The 20,752-nt window shown below is 34.4% G+C and overlaps 4 protein-coding genes across 9 annotated transcripts in view; 2 read left to right on the plus strand and 2 right to left on the minus strand.

Annotated features, from left to right (window-relative positions):
- LOC108755900 overlaps nucleotides 1-60 on the minus strand; it is a 1,918-nt gene extending 1,858 nt beyond the window's left edge. Inside the window, exon 1 of the mRNA XM_018499303.1 lies at nucleotides 32-60. The gene's annotated coding sequence lies outside the window, so the exon portion shown is untranslated. The remainder of the gene's footprint in view (nucleotides 1-31) is intronic.
- LOC108755899 (ubiA prenyltransferase domain-containing protein 1 homolog) overlaps nucleotides 1-2,199 on the plus strand; it is a 5,568-nt gene extending 3,369 nt beyond the window's left edge. Inside the window, exons 2-3 of one of the 2 annotated variants that reach the window (XM_018499302.1) lie at nucleotides 190-440; nucleotides 1,065-2,199. In XM_018499302.1, the coding sequence (XP_018354804.1) occupies nucleotides 1,085-2,092 (1,008 nt within the window). In that variant the 5' untranslated portion in view covers nucleotides 190-440; nucleotides 1,065-1,084 and the 3' untranslated portion in view covers nucleotides 2,093-2,199. Of the gene's footprint in view, nucleotides 1-120; nucleotides 441-1,064 lie in introns of those variants that run through there. The other variant, XM_018499301.1, reaches the window with a different exon arrangement.
- A 2,441-nt stretch (nucleotides 2,200-4,640) lies between these two features.
- On the minus strand, nucleotides 4,641-10,190 carry LOC108755986. Its single transcript, XM_018499500.1, has 4 exons — nucleotides 10,071-10,190; nucleotides 5,804-9,907; nucleotides 5,432-5,713; nucleotides 4,641-5,299 (listed from the first exon to the last, which is right to left on the minus strand). Exons 2-4 carry the CDS (start codon nucleotides 9,865-9,867, stop codon nucleotides 4,723-4,725), a joined length of 4,923 nt encoding a protein of 1,640 aa, XP_018355002.1. The 5' UTR covers nucleotides 9,868-9,907; nucleotides 10,071-10,190; the 3' UTR covers nucleotides 4,641-4,722.
- A 1,902-nt stretch (nucleotides 10,191-12,092) lies between these two features.
- LOC108755916 (dual specificity protein phosphatase CDC14A) overlaps nucleotides 12,093-20,752 on the plus strand; it is a 10,340-nt gene continuing 1,680 nt past the window's right edge. Inside the window, exons 1-9 of one of the 5 annotated variants that reach the window (XM_018499333.1) lie at nucleotides 12,093-12,578; nucleotides 12,722-12,959; nucleotides 13,458-13,723; nucleotides 14,609-14,909; nucleotides 15,292-15,661; nucleotides 15,793-16,134; nucleotides 16,264-16,392; nucleotides 16,674-16,955; nucleotides 17,874-18,327. In XM_018499333.1, the coding sequence (XP_018354835.1) occupies nucleotides 12,911-12,959; nucleotides 13,458-13,723; nucleotides 14,609-14,909; nucleotides 15,292-15,661; nucleotides 15,793-16,134; nucleotides 16,264-16,392; nucleotides 16,674-16,955; nucleotides 17,874-17,955 (1,821 nt within the window). In that variant the 5' untranslated portion in view covers nucleotides 12,093-12,578; nucleotides 12,722-12,910 and the 3' untranslated portion in view covers nucleotides 17,956-18,327. Of the gene's footprint in view, nucleotides 12,960-13,457; nucleotides 13,724-14,608; nucleotides 14,910-15,291; nucleotides 15,662-15,792; nucleotides 16,135-16,263; nucleotides 16,393-16,673; nucleotides 16,956-17,813; nucleotides 18,328-20,752 lie in introns of those variants that run through there. The other 4 variants (XM_018499335.1, XM_018499334.1, XM_018499336.1 and 1 more) reach the window with 4 other exon arrangements.

Here is a 20,752-nt window from a genome sequence, read left to right on the forward strand (position 1 = left end):
TAAAAAAATTAGAGAGAGAAGACAAACTTACTGAAGCGTATTTCCAATTTTACGTTTTTCTAATCTTTTTCTTCATTATTCTTTCTTCTATTCACTATTGCCACGATGTCACATGTCGAACGAAAAGAGTGCGACACGGCACTGAGTGCAGCTAAATTGAACACATCCGCCATGTCTCAATATTCTCAGCAGGTAAAGCAAATTAAGTAAAGGAGGTAAAGGACGAACGTTAGTGTAAGAGGAAGGAAAGAGGAAGATCATTTGGAGCAAGTTGTAGCATCCGCGTCGTAATGCCGTCCGAGCGAGCACCAACGTAGCGACGAATAATTATATGATGTACCAGGACGCGCGCGAAGGACGAGACGTCATATGAGTTGCCGCAAACAGTGTCTTAGTTTTAACCTAATTTCATCCGTACCTATTTTCCAAAAGAATCTCAGGTGAGTTTACCTCCTCAGCACGCGACAAGAAGCTTTACGTACCGATTTCTATCGAGAATAACCGCTATTTTGCTTGACACGGATTCGCTCTCGTCATCCTTGTGTCATATAATTTCATTTTTCTTGATATTTTTGATCGTTCGATTTAAGGAATAGGGAGTTTTTGCAATAACGTGAATCCAATTACGTTATCTTTTTCTTAATTAGTTGTTAAAAAAAAGATAACATCTTAGCGTTCGCATCGTATCTGAATAAAAAACAGTATTGCAAAAACTCCCTAATGAGTTGCATGTGGAAACGGACTGCGCAATGCGTAAATAATATGTGAAATTAAAATACCGTTAAGTACGATACTTCGGGACATCGTTGTATTGAAAAGTTTGTATCGCTCAATTGATCTTTTTTTCTCTCTCCTTATTTTGTATCAACATGTAAGAGGCAAAACCTAAAACTTACTTTTGCTAAGCTATATCTATTATTAAGATATGATATATTATTAGGATGATTTGTTCATCTAACTTGCAAATTTAGCTTCAGCGTTTCATCTTCTTTATAGATTCCTTGAAGTTTTTATTACTTCAGCATTTAACTGATGTGTTGTGTTTTTTTTTTTTTTTTTTGTAGTAATACTCTTTACATGAAACATGATGTCTAATGGTATTCAGAATCCGACTGAGCAAATTGAAGATACCTCAATGGAGAATAATGTACATCATTCGTCCTTGGTATCATCGCCATCGTCGGCCTTGAATTCTCCCCTCATGAAGCTGTCTTCGTACTTCCTGGCAGTACGACCATGGTCGCTGAGTGCGTCGTTGATGCCGACACTTCTCGGATCAGCGCTTGCATATCGACTACCAGGCCTGGCGAGCTTCAATTGGATATCGTTATGTCTTACTGTGCTTATAGTGTTTTGCGTGCATGGTGCTGGTAATGTAGTGAACACTTATTTTGACTACGTGAAAGGCGTTGATAGTAGAAAAAGCGACGACAGAATACTGGTAGATGAGTTACTGTCCAAAGACGAATTGGTCACATTGGGGGCATTCCTATACGCAGCAGGATGTTTAGGATTTGTCTTACTGGCAGTCATCTCTCCTGCAAAGATGGAGCATTTGGCTCTTGTATATTTCGGGGGTTTGTCCTCCTCCTTTCTCTATACAGGAGGTATAGGATTGAAATATATCGCTCTGGGCGATGTACTTATTTTAGTTATATTCGGTCCAATATCAGTTCTATTTGCGTTTATGGCGCAAACTGGTTATGTTGAACTAGGAACAATTTATTACGCGATACCGCTTGCCTTGAATACCGAGGCTATTTTGCACAGTAACAACACGAGAGATATGGAAAGTGACGAGAAAGCTGGAATCGTAACACTAGCTATTTTAATAGGTCATACCGCGTCTCATGTTTTGTATGCTTTTTTACTGTTTACACCATATATAATTCTTATAGTAGTGGCGTTTAGATATTCCCTCTGGTTTGTACTGCCAGTGATCACTTTGCCGACTGCCTTTAAAATAGAAAAGGACTTTCGCAATCCGCATAGAATTCAAAACGTGCCTAAACGGACAGCTGGATTAAATTCGTTTCTAGGTATTTTATATGTTCTCGCTTGTTTACTCGCGGGCTCGCTTCCTTACCTGTAAATTATTCATGAGGCATCGTCCTGGATTACTCTTTCTATTCCGTTGATATTAATTTATCAGCGAGAAAAAAAATGTTTCATCTAGACTTGTAAAAATATAACTGTTCAGAGCGGAGGAAAAATTTGAAATATGAGTTGTTTTATTCATTTTCATATATCAATTACGTTCAATATTTATAATTCTCCGCTATCTCGTAACATAATCCAAATGTTGTTATTATCTGCAAGGGTAATCCAAGACTGACATTTTTAAAGAAGTTTGACTTTATCTATGTGTGTGTGTGTGTATATATATATATATATATACATACACATATCGGCAGCTTAATGTTAATTAATATTTGATAATTTTAAATCTCGAAATCTGTGAGCCCTTACAAATTGTAATCACCAAATTATATAAAACAGGTAAAAGAAATATATGACTCATTTATTGAGAAGATATTTATGTTACATTCGCCTCAAGTACAAATTAATTCATATCAGTTTCAAAATGTTTATCACAAATTTATATCTTTGTGACTTAATCTTAAATATTATTTTATACTGCGTACATATTGTTACATCTTGAAATAAAATATCATTCTCGCGGATATTAGGATTTGGAAAATATATATATATATATATATAAAAATATATATATATATATTCCTTGTTTATGTCTTTCTCATTTTTATTTAAAAGTAAATTAAATCTTTTATATGAATCAGAATTAAACTTCTTGAAACACATAGATCTTTTGTGTATTTATTTTAAAATAGGTATATTTTAAGAAATAAATTTATCAATACGCGGCGTTTGTCTATGTATTATGTAACACGAAGGAGGTATATGCTCATCTTGTGTTTTATTATTAAAATACTGGTCTATGTTAGCACATTATTTACATGTTGTATAACTTACGTGCATAATAATTTTAACAGAGCAATATCTCATTCAGGGGCATCACAATATCAAATACGACGCGTATGTGTATCTTACATTACATAATATGTTATATTTTTAATAACATATTATATTCAACTTAATCATTTATTTTTATTGAATAAATTAAATTTTTTTTCTTCCAATGGTTCGAATATTTATACATCGTGACATAATATACTTCCCGCATAATCTTTAGATATATCATAGAATATGACATAATGTTTTGTTTGAAATACTGTAAGAGACTCTTATAGTTGTCATATTTATCTCATAAACAGAGAAAAAAACTCGAATTAGGAATAAATCAAAAGCATAGCCAAACCAAATAAAAATATATAACTCGCTACGCGTCGATCTATTCCAATTAAGTCATCGATTAATGATGAAATATAAAGGAACTGTAAATGTATGTGTTCTGAGTAACAAAATGAAAAATCTTGGTAATCAAGAGTCATCGTAACATTAATTTATATATTTGAGGTTTTATACAATTATACATTCGAAAATTGTTATACAAAATTTTTTTACAAGAAAGCAAAATACGTCAATTTTTGTATTACATTCTGTGTATGTCACAAAACCTTGTATTATAGCATCATTTGATCTCAGTTCATCGATAAATTTTATTAACAGTTTTCATATAAAATAATGTATCCTATATTTTAAATATATCTCTCTTTGAAGGCGCATATATATCTGAATTCATCGGGTATGTGAAGTTAACACCCCAACTATAGTACTCAGGAGTTCTGATTAGTGTTCCCGTTTCCTTTTGACGAGACGAAGAGTTCTATATAGTTTCTAACAAGAGTTCCGCTTAATAATTATTTTTAAATAATTTTTAAAAAATAGTATGCAAACTTCTCAGCAAAATTCGAGATCGAATAGTTCTGAGCAGCTTAATAGCTCCATTTTGTGAATATCTAGAGTGCCTGATACATAAAAAACAATTTTGACACACAAGAAAATGTATAAAAAAAAAATTTTGAAAAAAATTTATAGTTGGGGTATTATAGTTGGGGTGCTAACTTCATATACCCGGATTCATCATGTGTATAATAAAGTTATATGGTAGAAGTAGACGGGAATGGAACGAGTAATACAAGTTAAAGAGAGATATATAAATGTGAGAAAAGAAAATTTGTGTGACTAATTTAATAAATGAATTTATCCATTGCACTGATTCTTTCAGAATATTTATCATTTCTGAAGAAATTTCTCTTTCTTATCTTCTCTATGAGAATTTGAGTGTGTTGTGAATGTACAATATCAAGTGACAATACTTTTAAGAACGTGGAAAAGCGTTTTGTTAAAAATATATATTTTCCGAATCATATAATTCTGCGAATTACATATTTTGTGTGTGTATGTGTACACACACACACGCGCGCGCGCGCGCAAAACAATTATTATGTTATGAAAAATAAATTAATGACTAGCTCTATTTTTATGATTCTTATAATATGTGAACAACTTAATAACATTTAAGTAAGATCGTAGCAACGATTTCACACATATTCCCTTTAATTATGTATACATATATTTCAAATGTTATATACATCGAGATTATTTGATTATTGGAAAACATTGTTTCAAAAGTAAATCATCGCATGTCAATATAATGCATGTTGTACATAACGTATATAATAATATAAAATAACAAAAAATATTAAAAAATATGTCATACGGTTAAACAGAGAAAACTTATATGCTTTCCTCTGTCGGGTCCATTTCAAGTAAAGCATTCTTTAGCCTGTCTTCCAATAATGCGTTCTCTAATTGTTGCGCTTGCAAGCGGTTCTCTACCTCTATAGACACAGAATGCACCTCCATAACACGAGTCATAGTGCTCTCGCAAAACTCCGCTAGTAAACTAAATTCCTCATCTAATGCGCTGTCATCCAAATTGTTTTCCAATTTATCGAGTCTCTTTCGCTTTCTCATCGGTTCATTTGACATGTTATTATCCGAGCTTGATTCGTGCAACATGAACTCTGTCAATACATTGGATTTGAACCACCATGGTAATGTCTGGAAATGCTTGATGTGATTTCTGTTGTAAATGACCGTTTGATCTTCGTCCAGAAGACGTATCTTCTCTTTGATCATATATAGTAGTATGTGTACGAAATTTGATACTTGTAAACTGCCCGAGGTGAGGAATAAATTGCTCAATATATCGCAAAAAATGATATTACAGTTCGAATCAGACAACACCTCCCTGCAATAATTCATAATATGTCGTCGTAGATCTTGTATGTCTGTTATTGGCCACGGTGCACTGAAATGAGAAAATAAATGATATAAATAACAAAATAATACATACACAGGTATCGTGTATGTTTTATTGTATAGATATAGATATATTAATATAATTAATATGTTAATTACATTGATCTAGATCAATACTTACTTCCATGACGGTAGCACAAAACTGTTCATCGTGGTCTCTAATTTTGCCCTGTATTCATCTCGTTTCCATGATTCGTTAAAATATTCATAACTGCATGGCATGGTGCCACTGTTTTTGAGGAATTTCTTCAACTCGGGCGCGAAATTTGTATATAACATGGATTCTGGATCTAAGATTATGTCTATCAAGTGATTTACAGCTTCATTGTGCAAATCAATTACAAAGTTTGGGTCCTTTAATGCGTCTGATAACTGTTTATTGTACATAGAATCACCCAGTATCCTGAAAATTATAATAACGAACAGAATATAGAGTATTATGTACATGTTAGAAAATATCTATATAATTAGATAAGTACAGAAATTAGCTTACCTCAACCATAACTCTTCAGACAAACATATGTCGTACACATTAAACAGATAATCCATTTCCAGCGGATTTGATGGTGATTTATTCATTGTCAACCATAAAACTGCGCTTTGCGTCAAATTTAAGATAATTTTCGCAGACAGATTCTCCTCGTACATGATTGTATATTCCGATATGTAGCCAGATTCCAGGAAGGATTCCAAATCTGAGATGATACTATCATTCTGATTCTCCAAGTCTCCGTTACCTAAGACAATAAAGGCGAGCGGCATAGGCATTAGCTTGTGCCGCGACAATACGGTCCTCGTTAAACGTTTCGCTACAGATCTGTAATTCTCCGAGGCATCAGCGATGAATAGAAGTGCGTCAGCACCGATCAAGTGATGTTCGCTGATCAAACCCTCGAAATGCCTTATACAGACGTGCAAGTTCTCATAGGGATTTGGCCGGTAAATCTTCACGATAGGATCCATCGTAAAATCATCGGGGTTCAAGTATTCATTCATCACTTTCTTATGATACCACAAGGCCGCTTTGTTAGCCAAGTCTGGCCAAGAGATGACGAGTTTCCAGTATACGTTAGGCAAGGATTCGAGGTCCAACGATCGTATGTTTTCCTTGATGCCGGCATACACGATAATTTCGATAGGCGCAAGAGTCTCCGTCGCGCTGGCTGCTACATCCTCTGGTTCGCTTCGTCGTTTACATATATTCTGCATCACCACTTCCTGCTCTTTGGTATACAGCATCCGCGCGGTTTCCTCCACGGAATGCCTCTGCAACCAAACCGGCGTGTCTTCCAATGCCGCTCTTTGCCGCTTCTTTCTCAATACGTACTGCTTCCAGATATTTACACATTTGACGATCACTCGATTCTTAATTCGCAGTAACATCGCCTGTAATTTTTTTTGCTGCTCAATCTCCGCGGTCAGTGTTGTATCGCAAATCTCATGAGTAACTTCACCGATCATGTCTGAAAGAATTCTCTTGCTCAATGTGTTATACATTTCTATCCTGTCGATGTCCTGTTTCGCGATGGTGGAGCAAAACTCGTTCGTGACTTCTGCGTGCAAGCTGTTGTAAATCTCTTGCGACTGCTCCTCAATTCGTTGCATTCTCCTCGCATGCTCCAGCTTCTCTAGCCTTGCTTTCTCAGCCTCCGATATCACTTCTTCCTGGGTCTTCTGTTCCTTTTTATGGAAGACACTTTGCTCCTTCTTCGTCTTACTTGCAATATCTGCGAACACTGAATGTTGAACAGAAACCGGTATGGGAAAATGTTTATTAATGAATATCGTGGAGGAAGAAGCTGTAACGTTCCTGAATAAATTTCCCGAGTCTACTCCGGAGAAGATGCTCTTATTTACAGCCATCGCAAACGGCGGGACTGATTCTGCATTACGTGATGTTTCTGGTGTAGAGAACACGGAAGGATTGCCTACAAATAAATTATTACCGACAATACTGCTGCTACCAAATATCGCTGGCTGCTGTTTATCATTAGTGTCTTCGTGACGTGTACTAGTCACACTTCTGCTGTCAGAATATTTTTCAGAAGCTGCTTTAATCGATGCGCCAACTTGAGCTTTGTTCTCAATAAATACATTCGATTCTTTTGGCTTGTGTTCGAATACATCCGGTACACACGGTGTTACCGTTTTAAAAATGTCTGAGCGGATCGATTCGGGAACTGACGAGTGTTTAAACGCGCTCGCTTCGTTATTCGCGTTTGTTGACTGCTTTCGAGTTTGTACAGGTCGAAGAAGATCCTTTGTGGCTTTCTGATCTTTATTCCGGATTGATGTCACCTTTGCTATCCTCTTTGTTTCCTTTTCTATGAATTCGTATGGATCGTGCCGTTCCACAGAAGAACTATCAGCAGTTTGGTCCGCGGCGTTGATCGATTCAGGCATCAAATAATCGTGCACGTCGAAACTGTTGTGTGGCTTATGATTCTTGTAAGTCTTCTCTGGCATTTTTTTACCGGCGATGCATTGCCCAATACTAAAATTTAAGGTGATTCTCTTGGATTCTATTAAATTGCAAGCCCTACCTTGCTGGATACTCGCCGTGGGCATATTAAAACTCTGACGATTCAGGAGAATGTACATCTCGTCTTTCGACAGATTCAATCCTGCTTGTTCGCAGAAATATATAGCCTCGTTCTCATCCTCAAAGCCGAGGATATCTATTAGTTCGTATAACGGAAAAGCGGTTGAAGTACTTCTACAGTATGCCTTCACCATTATCGAAAGAGCTTTCAATCTGATTTGATTGAAATATCTTAACAGGATGCAGGCATTCAAGTAAGTCGTCTCTCGAACAAGTTTAAAAAATTTGTAGTAATTGTTCGAGTCCAATGAAAAGTATACTTTAATCGCGAATTGGACTTGCGGTGAATTTTGCACGGAGACCGGCAGCTGTTGCAAGTCGTACAGGAAATTACCGTTGTTCAAATTTAGCAGCACAATGTACGCCCTGAATTCAGGCTCGTTTTCGCAGGTGATACCCTTTACTCTCAAATCGTGGTACATATACTTCAAAGTCTGCAAACACTTGGTCAAATTCTCCGAATTAATCTTCTTATCGAAGACAGATGCATCCTCCGCGCAGAGTCTTTCGGAACATACTATGTGAAACCTAGCACACTGCTCGATCAATTCGACGCTTTCCTTGCAGCATAGTTCCTGCTGCGTAATATCCTTCCTAATACTTCTCGTCCTATCCCAAAGAAAGTGATACCACTCGGCTAGATTTGTACCTTCCTGCTCACAGAGATCCATCAACTCGTGAAGCAAGTAGCTCATGGTCATCTTCAAAGATTTCACCGGTCTTAACTCATGAGGCATTGGCTCCTCCTGATCCGCGGAAGATCTCGAATATTGCTTTATAGCAATCGCATGATTTATTCTGTACTCGTTACCTTCCAGCTGTTCGTACGACGCGACTTGCCTCTGAGACTCGCGCATCAGACGTTCCTTCTCAGGGCACATATCAGGGCAAGTACCGCTGGTTACCGTCGCGAGCGAAGTTGGCTTGCCTCGTTTCTGTCTCATGAGACGGTCTCTAGCCTCCAACACTTTGTATTTATCTTCGGCCGTAAGAGCAACTTGATGTATTATATTTTGTAATTCTTCTATGGATTTACTGGGCAAAGATTTAACTGTCTGACTCTCGATGTCGTGCTTCTCGATTTTCGTTGTAACTTTCTCCAATTTTCCCATTGCTTTCTCATGCGACAATGCTTTACCACTCAGTGCTTTGGCTTTTATCGGAAACATGCTTACATCAGACACCTCGTTTCCTTTGATAGGATGCAAATTATACTCTACGTTTGCCATGGCTTCCAATTCTGATTTAATCTCATCGTCGGATGCTTTAAGTAGATTTGCCACTATATTGCGCTGCAATTCCTTCTTCTTAATTGTCCTTTTTGATTCCAACTTTGTCCATTCTATAGCAAACTTTTCGCCTTTGTAATCACCACCACCGTAATATGCAGCACTCGCCTCTATCTTCGTCGAGTAAATTACCGTGATTATATGTTTTTTCGGACGAATAGTTACCTTTATGATTTTTCCATACTTGACAAAGTATGCTTTCGCTGCTGTTTTAGTCAGCAAGGCTTTCGGCACGTTGGAGCATGTTATCGAGTTGTCAACGTTGACTTTAGTGATACATGACCTGGAATTCTTTTTCAACTGTTCAAATGCTCCCGTTGCGTCTTTAAGGGCATTAGCAAATACGTTGATCGTAGGCTTGTACGTGTTTCTAGAAATTCTTGGCTTATATTTATTAGATTTATTTAGATTGGTCCACTGCTCTAATCCAAAGCGCTCACCTCGATCTTCATCATATAAACTACCTGTGCGGCTTTGATTGCATTGCGACACTATTGTGGGTAAAGCAAATGTAAACATACTCTTCTTACTGACTTGAGTGTCAAACACATGATCTGAACCTACACCGAAATTAATAACTCTTGAAAGATCAAATACGGCATTCGGTTTCGAGAACACGAAAGAATTCGAGGCTGCGTCTGTTTCCGAAGCGTCCATTTTATCCATTTGATCCGGCTTGAAATTTCGCTTGGAATTTATCTTACTCCTGTAAATTATATAATGTAAATACCAACACTGTGACGAATGTGATACTGCGTATCGCAACGATACAGAAGGTAAATGCGATTTAACATTTGTCACACTCCTGAATCGGAATATTGAAAGTCATATCTCAATTAGTAATAATTAACAATCGTAAATCTACTAACCTGTCTCTGGGAAACAGCACCGAGTAAAACAATTATTGAATTGTTATCGTCAGCTGCAGCAATATTTACGCGCGCATTTAAAACACTAACCTATTTTACACAATTCGCTGCATTCAGGAATTACGCTCAGATAACTTTAAGGCCCTGCGCACAATCGGCACATTAGAAGGAATAAGGAATAAGGAATAAGAAATTAGGAATAAAGAATAAACGATTTTAACCTATCAGAAATCGGATACATCAGAATACACGGTTTCTGATAGATTGAAATCGTTTATTCTTTATTTTACACCCGTATTTATAGTCCTTCCTTATTTTAAGGGTGAAGAAAGCCTCTATGAAGGATTCCTCGATTTTTCAAGGCCTCCTTTTCATAAACTGATCTCAAATGTCTTCCCAAAGAAAGAAATATTTTAGGGATTTTAATAACCTACTGAAGGCAGCATGCCATAATATACAATACATGCAAATCTAATATCGTAAATTACGAATAATAAAGATTATAACGATACTGTTGATTAAATAAAATCGTGATTAAGCACATTTTGCAAAAATAATAGACAAAAATAAAACTAATAGCGAATTTGATTGGACGCACTCATTGCGCACTGATACATTAAAACCGCTGTACATATATAAAATAACGTAAATATATGTTTATAAATAATATAGAAATCAATTAAATTGTGAAATACTCAATACATTTTATTGTACTGTTAGATGAAATATGTATGTTATAATTCGAAATATTTGCATTTTATTTTTATACTCAAATTAGATTAGTGTACAACGGCTTTAATTTGCATCACAGTGCTTCTAATAGAATTCGCCATAATGCTTATTGTACGAAGAAAGAGAGAATGTTTTTAGAGGAGTTTATTTCCGAAAAAAAGTTATCGAAAATAATTATTGATGCATCAGATTTAAATTAAAAGCTATCGAAAGTAAAAAGACTGGTGTAACAAATTAAATTTAGAGGTTTGCTTGATTATGAAGGCTGCACCTCGTCCTCAAGGAAACTACAGTAATATGGCTTTCTGTTTGGTCAAGGAAAGTTTATGAAACATGAAATGAGGAATCCTCAATCCTCAAGGAAGGACTATGAATACGGGGAATTCCTTATTCCTTCTATTATAGGCGCAGGACTTGTGCTAGAGATTACGTTACGTATATTATAGCAAAGATGCACACCAGAGCGCATGCGAACTTCCAAAGAGACATTTATAGGTCTGTTCGCGTTGCGTGCACCTTTTGTATTTAGAATATTCGATTTTTCTCTCTCTTCAATGTTCGAATACATACATATTTATTTTGTTTTAAAAATTGTTACAAAAATTTTGGGGTATTTCAAGTAACGCGAATATATAACGCTTTCTGAACTGGTACACACAATGTGCAATAAGATGAAGTGAAACAAATGTCCGATTATTTTTAGAACGCGACTGATTTCTAATAGGAGAATTTCTCTTTAGGGAGAAATAAATATAGTAAGTTTTTATGCGTTCAGGTGGTCATGAACAATATAATACAATATAATGCTTTAAGAGCACGAAGATCCAACAATCAAATCTTAAATCGAGCAGTAATTCCGGTCGTTCTAAAAACCAATATTATCTTATCTTTCTAATGAGTAACAAAAATAGAACAATATTCTTGACTTATGCCATCAAATAGAGAGTATCCCCAATTATCACTCTGTTATTAAAAATATTAAGTATTTCAATTAAGTTATAACTTGTTCCAAGTTATTAGAATATACGAGTATGTAAGGATCGAGAAGATCATAAAAAAAGTTATGTAGATGTTTTGGGTCGATTTTTGCGAAAAAGACATAAACATCCAACTTTGAAAATTTCTAACAAATTTATAGGAAATTAAAATCATTGAGGCGAAAAAATTAGTTTTTTCGCATCTAAATTAATTGTATTAATTATAATTACTATATGCGTATTTTTAGCAATCGTCGATTATCGCGTAACCTCTATTATCTCATTGCGTAATCAGACAGCAAGATGGCGGTCGAATCAAAATTCGCGCTTCTCTCGACTTTCTCAGCGGATAATGTGGAATAATGGTGCAAGTCAGGGAGTAGGGTATGGCAACGGCAACGACGAGGGAACGAGGAGAAAAACTCGCGCGTGATATATCGTGGCGAAATGTAGCGTGAAATAATATATGGGCGTATGTAAATAATATATGCGCGAATCGACAGAATCAACGGGGGCGACAATATAAGTGAGAAAAAAAAAGCGGAACGGAGCTGAGTAGGGCGCCGTCGAGCGCCGCATCCGGTCGCATTGTCGCAATACCAGCCATCGGCCATCACCAATCGGCAGAACATCGCAGAATCCGGTTCCGTTCTCCACTTCTCCACCTCGAGTTTGAATTCCGTAACGGTCGCAGCCTGCGGCGACAGGCGGCACGGCGAATACGAACTGATACGAACTGACGAGCGTGTCCCACCCTGTTTCCGTGACGGAGATTGTCGCCTGTCGGAGGCATCGTGGCGTGGGTGTACATAAGTTATACATAGCAAAGCGTAGAGCGTAGAGCGTAGAGCGTAGAGCGTACGCCGTGTCGCCGGGAAGGCGACGCGACGCGACGCGACGCGCTCGCCTGACGTAATGCACCTCGGATTTTTGCGCGCGTAGGCAGAGACCAAGAGATCGCCGCCAACCGAACGATTAATCCGAAGACTTCGCCTAGTTACCCGCCCACTCCCGCGTGTTTACTGCGCGCCGCTAATTGAACGCTATTCCAATTTGCATTAACGTCGCGCTGATGACAGATCCACCTGATCGGTATCTACTACTGCGCCGTACACCCGCTGCTGGATCACGATGGAGGACGCGAACGAGGTTTTGGCGTGCGCGGCTGAATTCATAAAAGGTAATCCGTTCTGGATTAGAATCTATTTTTGATGACCGCGCGAGAAAGTGTGCTGGCCGCGCGACTTGCTCCTGGTTGTAAATACAATAATGGGCTGCGGGTTAAGTAACGTCGGAGCTGTCGTTTGATAGTTTCGCTTCGTTACAACGAAACATCTGCGGGGTCTCCGACAGAAAAAGAATCCTCTTTTTCAATTTTAATAAACGTTAAATTGCGGATACGCAAAATTTATTTCATCTCGATGCATTCATGTTATATTAAATTACATTTTATCTTAAAACCGTTAATTGTTATACTTTTAAGATATTTAAATATCTTCTTTATATATGTTTTCTCAGAAATAGCACTCGTTATCGTCATTGCAATCTTGCGAACAAAATTGCAATCTACAACTGAAAGCTTTACATTATTTTGTGTATAAAGTTGTTTAAACGTCCACAGCAAAGTTTTTCTTTCACTTGATGTATAAAATGAAGAATAAATTATTTCTTCTTTCAGATCGATTGTATTTTATAACATTAAGAACAGCAATGAAACCAAAAAGTAATCCAAACACTCACTACTTCAGTATTGACAACGAGTTGGTATATGAAAATTTTTACTCCGACTTTGGTCCTCTAAATCTGGCCGTGCTATACAGATACTGCCAAAAAGTTAATAAGAAATTAAAGGGCATTGCACTCAGCAAAAAGAAACTCGTGCATTATACAACAATGGATTCGGAGAAAAGAGTTAATGCTGCATTTCTTATAGGAAGTTACGCGGTAATACAAATTTTTTTCTCTTATGATTTTTTGTTAGTTATACATATATTTGGAATGACAAAAGAATAGCTACAAAGTTTTGTGTCTTATTGAATTATTAGGCAAATTAATATTATCTGTTTTTATCAATGAAATGTGATTATATACACATGATTTATGAACATTGACACTATATTATTGCATACTATATATCATCAACTGTACACATACGATACGCATAAATTTTTGTAAAACATTTTTATATTGAATTAGATATTTAAGTTTAAGTCTATGAATTTGATTGTTTTCATTTTACACATTATTTCTTTGTACAATCCACTAAAGATCCCAATTTTATTGGTAAGAAATTGCAGAGTTTGTTTATATTTAGCAAATATTTGACAGTTCTAAATGCCATAAGATAGACTAAGAAATGGTAAAAAAATATTTTAATTAAAAAGTTTTTGTTCTGAACATAAACTCCGAAATTTTTCACGAAATTGCGTTTTATTGGTAAAATAGATGCGATGCTAGTAGTTCTTTTAAATTCTAAAGGGACTCTGAAAAATTTTTATTGGTTGATGAATTAAAAACTACTTTATTGACTGCCTGGTAGAATTTATTCGCGAAAAGATGCGCAGCTATCATTAATGTATTCCTGAAACGCTTTAAAGCTTGCTTCAAAGCTAAAAAAAGCCATTTTGAATGTTTATTATTTTTTGGCCTTTAATAAGATAAAATTAATATTCTAGAGTTTGTATTATTGTAATTACACGTTACCTATTAATAATTTGTTAAACACAATACTTTGTGACCAAACTTTTTTTTGTCACTCTGTAGATGCGAATGTTATGAAAAAAGGATTTATTTATTGTTATCGCATTAAAATATATTTTTTATTTTTAGATATTGTATTGCAAGCGTACAGCACAAGAAGTTTATGAATGTTTAACTAAAAGTCCAAATAGTCCTTCGTTTATCATGTTTCGTGATGCCTCGGTTGGACCACCATGCTATCAGATATCGTTAAGAGACTGTTTAAGTGCTATATACAAGTGCCATCGACTTGGTTTCTTTAATTTCGAAGATTTCTGTGTTAAAGAATATGAACACTTTGAAAGAGTTGAGAATGGAGATTTAAATTGGATAGTTCCTGGAAAGTTCATTGCTTTCTGTGGTCCACATGCGAGATCTAAAATGGAAGATGGTGCGTACCTACCATTTTAATTAGTGTGTACCTACCATTGTATTAGTGACGATGTAGAATTGTGTGCATGAAAAAGAATGCAATAAGAAATCTGAGAAGAAATCTGATGAGTAAACAGATCCATGGAATGAGTGTTTGCGAGGGGAAAAACAAGGGGATACATACAAGTATGAGCAAAATTTGAAGATGAATGTGTGACGATAAATCAAAAGAGTAAAAAAAATATTTTTTTTTAAGGAACATATATAACAAAAATCTATCTGTACATTTAATTTTTGGCCTTTATCACTTAAATCATCTAGCTTGATAATAACTATATATAATGATAGTTGCATAACTATCATTAAGATAATGCATCAAGAATTATGTACCTTTTCCGTAGGTTATCCACTTCATGGACCAGAATGGTATTTTACATATTTTCGCCGTAATAACGTAACAACAATTATACGGCTTAATAAGAAAGTTTACGATGCAGCGAGCTTTACCGATGCCGGTTTCATTCATAAAGATCTATTCTTTATGGATGGCTCAACGCCGACGGATGCAATAATGCATCAGTTTCTCAAAATAGCGGAAAACGCAAGTGGCGCGGTTGCGGTACATTGTAAAGCGGGTCTCGGTAGAACGGGTTCTCTCATAGGTTGCTACATTATGAAGCATTATCATTTAACGGCTCACGAAACAATCGCCTGGATAAGGATATGTAGGCCAGGTTCTGTAATTGGGCATCAGCAACAATGGCTGGAGAGGTGGGTGTGTATATATTTGAATGTATGTGTACATATTTGTCACTTTCTTTTTATTTTTATTATACTGTATCTGTCTTGAAAATTATATTATACTGTAATAGAAAAAAAACTGATGCTTTTGCGTCTTTTAGAAAAGAAATGTATCTTCGGTCATTATTGAAAGAGCCATTGCAATCTGAAAATGGAAATCCGGTGCATGCATATGGAATATATTCGATAGCTGGTAGACCTAAAGCAGCCTTTTTCCAAGAAGATGTGAAGAACCTGATGGAGGATAATGTGTCAGGGATAATGCATCGCGTGGATGAAATAAAATTGGACGATCCTGGACCAGCGGCTGGGGCTAGCGCCACAACCAGATACAGTACGTTGACTCAAGGTGATAAATTGTGCAGAATTAAAGCTAGAAGAAGAGGCATATCGACAGCTCAAACTTCTCTTAATGCAAGTACAGGGACATCTACCGTTGTGCAGTAAGTATACAAGTACAAAGTATATTTATTGTAGAGAGAGGAGGGAGAGAGAGAGAGAGAGAGAGAGAGAGAGAGACAGACCTTTCTGTCTTTTTAAAAACTGGGATTAATGTGCATATCGTATTATAGCCCATATTTGGGACCCTTATTACAAACCAGAAGTCAAAAAGGAACCATTACTGCTTTAGTGGGAAATAAAGAAAGAGATCCCACCAAAAGGTTGTTATCACGATCCACCGCAACGACAGTCGTGAAAAGGTTAAACAATTATCAATATTTATTTATCTATTTCTCTTCCCATACATTACTTTGTTTATTATTTTTATTCAAAGTATTTTTCTATATCTTACCTTTCTTCTTCCTTCCATGACATTATCCACGAATATTCTTCCATTTGCTCATTTCTCTTCTAAGTTACGCTTAAATTCATTAACACATGCTTCTTATATATAAGATCGATAAAACGAATTATATTATTATCAATATTGCATGCATATCCGAAAAAAATAGGGTCTCTTTATCTTGATTGGAAATTGTAGAAACAGTTGGTTGGCCAACAGTAGCTGTGATCCATCTTCCTGCCGTATTAGGTCTAAACCGGCAACACAGAGTCATAACATCAACAACAATACAACTACTACCAATCCTGTTACATCTTTAACCGTATCAAAACCAGTGAGAAGGGCAAAACGTACCTCCTGCATGGCTGCACAGGCCCACGCTACAAACTCGTCTGCCAATCATTCAGTATCGCAACCGCAACAACGCATGAATATGATCCTCAGATCGGCAGACCGAGTTACTCGCTATTCGCTCAGGCAGTAAGTCAATAACTGTCCCTGTTTTCTCGAATTTGGATCTAAATTTACGATTGTGCAGTTTTTTCGTCCTTGCTTATTTGATGTATAAATGAAAAACTTTTATTCCCTCTCTTCCACCCCGCCAATTTTCATTGCTTCTGATTTTTTAGCTTTGCTTCATTGTCAACGTACAAGTATATTTTCCATACACGACTATCTAATCTTATATTTTCATCTCTCTTATATTTCTCACTACTTACCATCATAAGTATATAGAGATATAATTTATGAAGCTTTATAGATTTATATACATCTGTTAAACCATGTATAAGTATCTTAAAAATATTTTATAACTTTTTTTTTTAAATTAACAAAGACTATTTATGTTATTATATAAATTTTTAACTGTTGTTTTATTCGTTTATTGATTTTTAAAGAAGAAAAACCATTTGATTATAAAGATTATGCGTTTCGTGGATTTTCTCCATGTCCATTCTTGGAATGCCAACGTTTCGTGAACCTTGCAGTCCACTTCAAGGCATTCTAAGAATGGATCTGGACACGGAGGAAACCTGCGAAACGCATAATCTTTATATAGGAAGCACGTGTGGAAGCCTTAAGAACATTTGATTAATTGTTACATATTGCATGTAGCATGACTCCTAAGTTTCGTTTTGTTTTGTTAGCATGTATTACATTTTACAAAACTTATATATAGACCTGGGCAAATAACAGTTGAACAGAGATGCATTATACAGGTTGAAGTTTATATTACATATATAGTCCAGGCCTCGTAACAATTTACATTTAATGCTTATGCAATAAAGTAGCACCAGAGGTGGCTAACGAACCGATCCCATTTATTTCTGTGACTTGCAGTGCGCGCACAACAAAAAGTTATAAAAGTGCATTTATCAGATGACTAACCGATATTCCCAGTGGCGTTGGGGAGGACTGTCAGGTAACTGGAGCATCTCACCAGCGCCGAAGATCTCATCGCTTAAACCCCATCATTCAGTAAAAAGCACTTCACTCTGATCTTCAATCCTTCAACTCGAGCAAGTTTTGCCCAGGCTTTTTTATATCATAAATCGACGAAGATCAAACTATATCTCTACCAAAATCATCAACACTGCATTATTGATTAATATGGTTTTGCCATCATGGGATGGTATCTGCATCATGAGATATGAATTTGTTGCAGTGATATTTAATATATAGCTTACACAGCTTTTAATTGTTCTTCCATATATCAGAGTATTGCGATGCGTTGAATGTCTGCAAAAAAAAAGGATAATCAGATTCTGTTAATAATATTATCTTTTAACTCTAATATCATCTTTCTGCTGGTCAGAATAAGCACTTGTAGATATATATATTTTTTAAATCATTTCTCGACTTATATATATAATTTCTGTTTTCAATAATTTTTTCAATTTTGCCAAAATGTTAATTTAGTGCTCACGTACTTATTCTCTTTTCAACATTTAGTTGAATATGTATTTTATAGTGTGACACAATCTAAAAACACATTTTTTCATTTTATTTCATTTTGTCAAAATTTAGAAAATTAGAAATATTTGATGATTATCTTTAACAATTTGATGAAGTAAGATGTATTATTTTTTCCGTTATAATTAATCTTGTTAAAATATATCTTGTTAAAAATACAAAAAAATGACTTTTGATCCATTGCATGATCAAAACTGAAGGAGTGTAATTAATGATAAATTTCTTGCCTCAAAATTAAATTTATTACACTTTTCGTCATATTAAAATATTATACAAGTTTTTATATATGTATATCTATATTATATATTATATTATATACAAATTTTTATTGTTGTGGAAAAATTATTGCAAACCGAAATTGGATAGTTAGCGAAAATAAAAATTTATTTAGCATTATCGTGATATAGAATATGTAGTACATTATAGAAGCATATAATTGTCTTGTATTTCGATCAATTAAAACAAATGTTAAAAAGCTCGAAACACTGTAATTATGGCACTTGTTGAAAATTTATTTGTGTTGCTTTTATTTTGGACAAACGCATTAGATGAAGAATTGCAATACCAATGTATATATGTGCAGTTTATATACGATCGATGCGCTACTTACTTTGCCAGCGATGTTATTTAGCATATCTCCCGCTGAATGCATTCATTAAATGATAGAGATCTGTTATATATAAAACTTGAATATTGTTAAATTATACATACATCTCTTATTTAATTGAAAACAAATTAAATGTAGATTTTTATAAATATGCAATACGACTTTATATTATTTTTTCTTTTTTTTTTGTAACATCAATTATACATACATTGATAATGACAACTTTAGCAACATTTTATTAAAGACACAATTTTAATATGTAAGGAATATTATTCATCTTCAGGTCTTTTTGTAAACATATCATGAACAAAATTTAATTACGTAACTTATACAAAAAATTTTAACGCGATTGCTTCAACGTAAAACATATCAAGAAATGTGATGTGAAATTATAATAATTATTATATACTGAAAATTTTTGTGCTCTAAAAAAAGAAAAAAAAATTTAATAACGTTTTACGTAAAAACATCAAATTATTAATATTTTCGATGATTCATTATATGATTCAAATTGGCCTGAAGATAAGATGACGTGATATTGGATATTCTGATGTAGAGAGAGCACTTTGTAAATTGTACATATATAACAGTGTAAGTTAATTATGAAATATTTGGAATACCTTTAAGTACAAGATTAAAATTAAGCTGTTACTCTTACGAGTACCTTTTCTTTACATATTAAGTTGTTTTAATAATCTCAAAATTTACACTTTGCAATGTATAGCTCTTCAAAAAGCGTCACTTTTGCAGTGCACTATTTTTATTAAGTGAAAAGAACAAAAGATTTTACATACAGTAAAAAGATTAAAATCGTATTTATAATTGCTAAATGAACAACTTTATTTTAATGAGTATTACACTAAGGTGACAAGATATATAAATAATTATATGAAAATATATCTTAATAGAATTTTATAGTAGAATGATATTTGGCATAAAGTTGTTATCTTTGAAACCTATTCAATTAAAATTAATATAATTTATTAAAACTAATTAATATAATACAAAATTAAAATTTTATTTTCAGGTGTTTTGTTTGTATCATATCTTGATGTGATTTGTGTTATACATTAAAATAAAATGTGTGTTCAACGATTTTAACTTATAATCTTGTTATAATACACTTTTATTTTCATATATTTACATATAAATATATTTAATTGAACATATATCAGTCACTTATTAAATGTATAGTAATAACTGCAACAATTTATTAAAATTTAATGAGCTATAGAAGATCTCTTAGATTCCATAGCTTAAACCTTGCTTTTTAACTTTCTTGTTTACAACAATAATTAGAAGATATTAATTTTGTAATATAATATTCTTTTCTAATTTTATATTTTTAAGTATCTCAGATAATTAATGAAAATAAAATTCTCTTTTCATGTCAGTTAAAAATCAAAAGGAGAAAAATATATTTTAAAATGTAACAAAAAATTAAATTATATTGCCAGAATCTGTTCTAGGCAGCAAAAAGGAATTGTCAATTTAAAATATCAATAATAGATGATATAGACGGCAGTCGTAAGAGTAACTATAATTGTTGTTTATAGACGATGTCACGCTATATCTAAGATAATTATAATAAAAAAAGTTTATTATTTTTTATGAAGTTGATACATAAAACTAAAATATAGACATGTCAATAGTAGTTTTTAGTGCAAAGTTCTCGATTAAATATACACATACAAATGCT

Source organism: Trachymyrmex septentrionalis, unplaced genomic scaffold (genome assembly GCF_001594115.1).
Source record: "Trachymyrmex septentrionalis isolate Tsep2-gDNA-1 unplaced genomic scaffold, Tsep1.0 scaffold9, whole genome shotgun sequence".
Lineage (NCBI taxonomy): Eukaryota > Metazoa > Arthropoda > Insecta > Hymenoptera > Formicidae > Trachymyrmex > Trachymyrmex septentrionalis.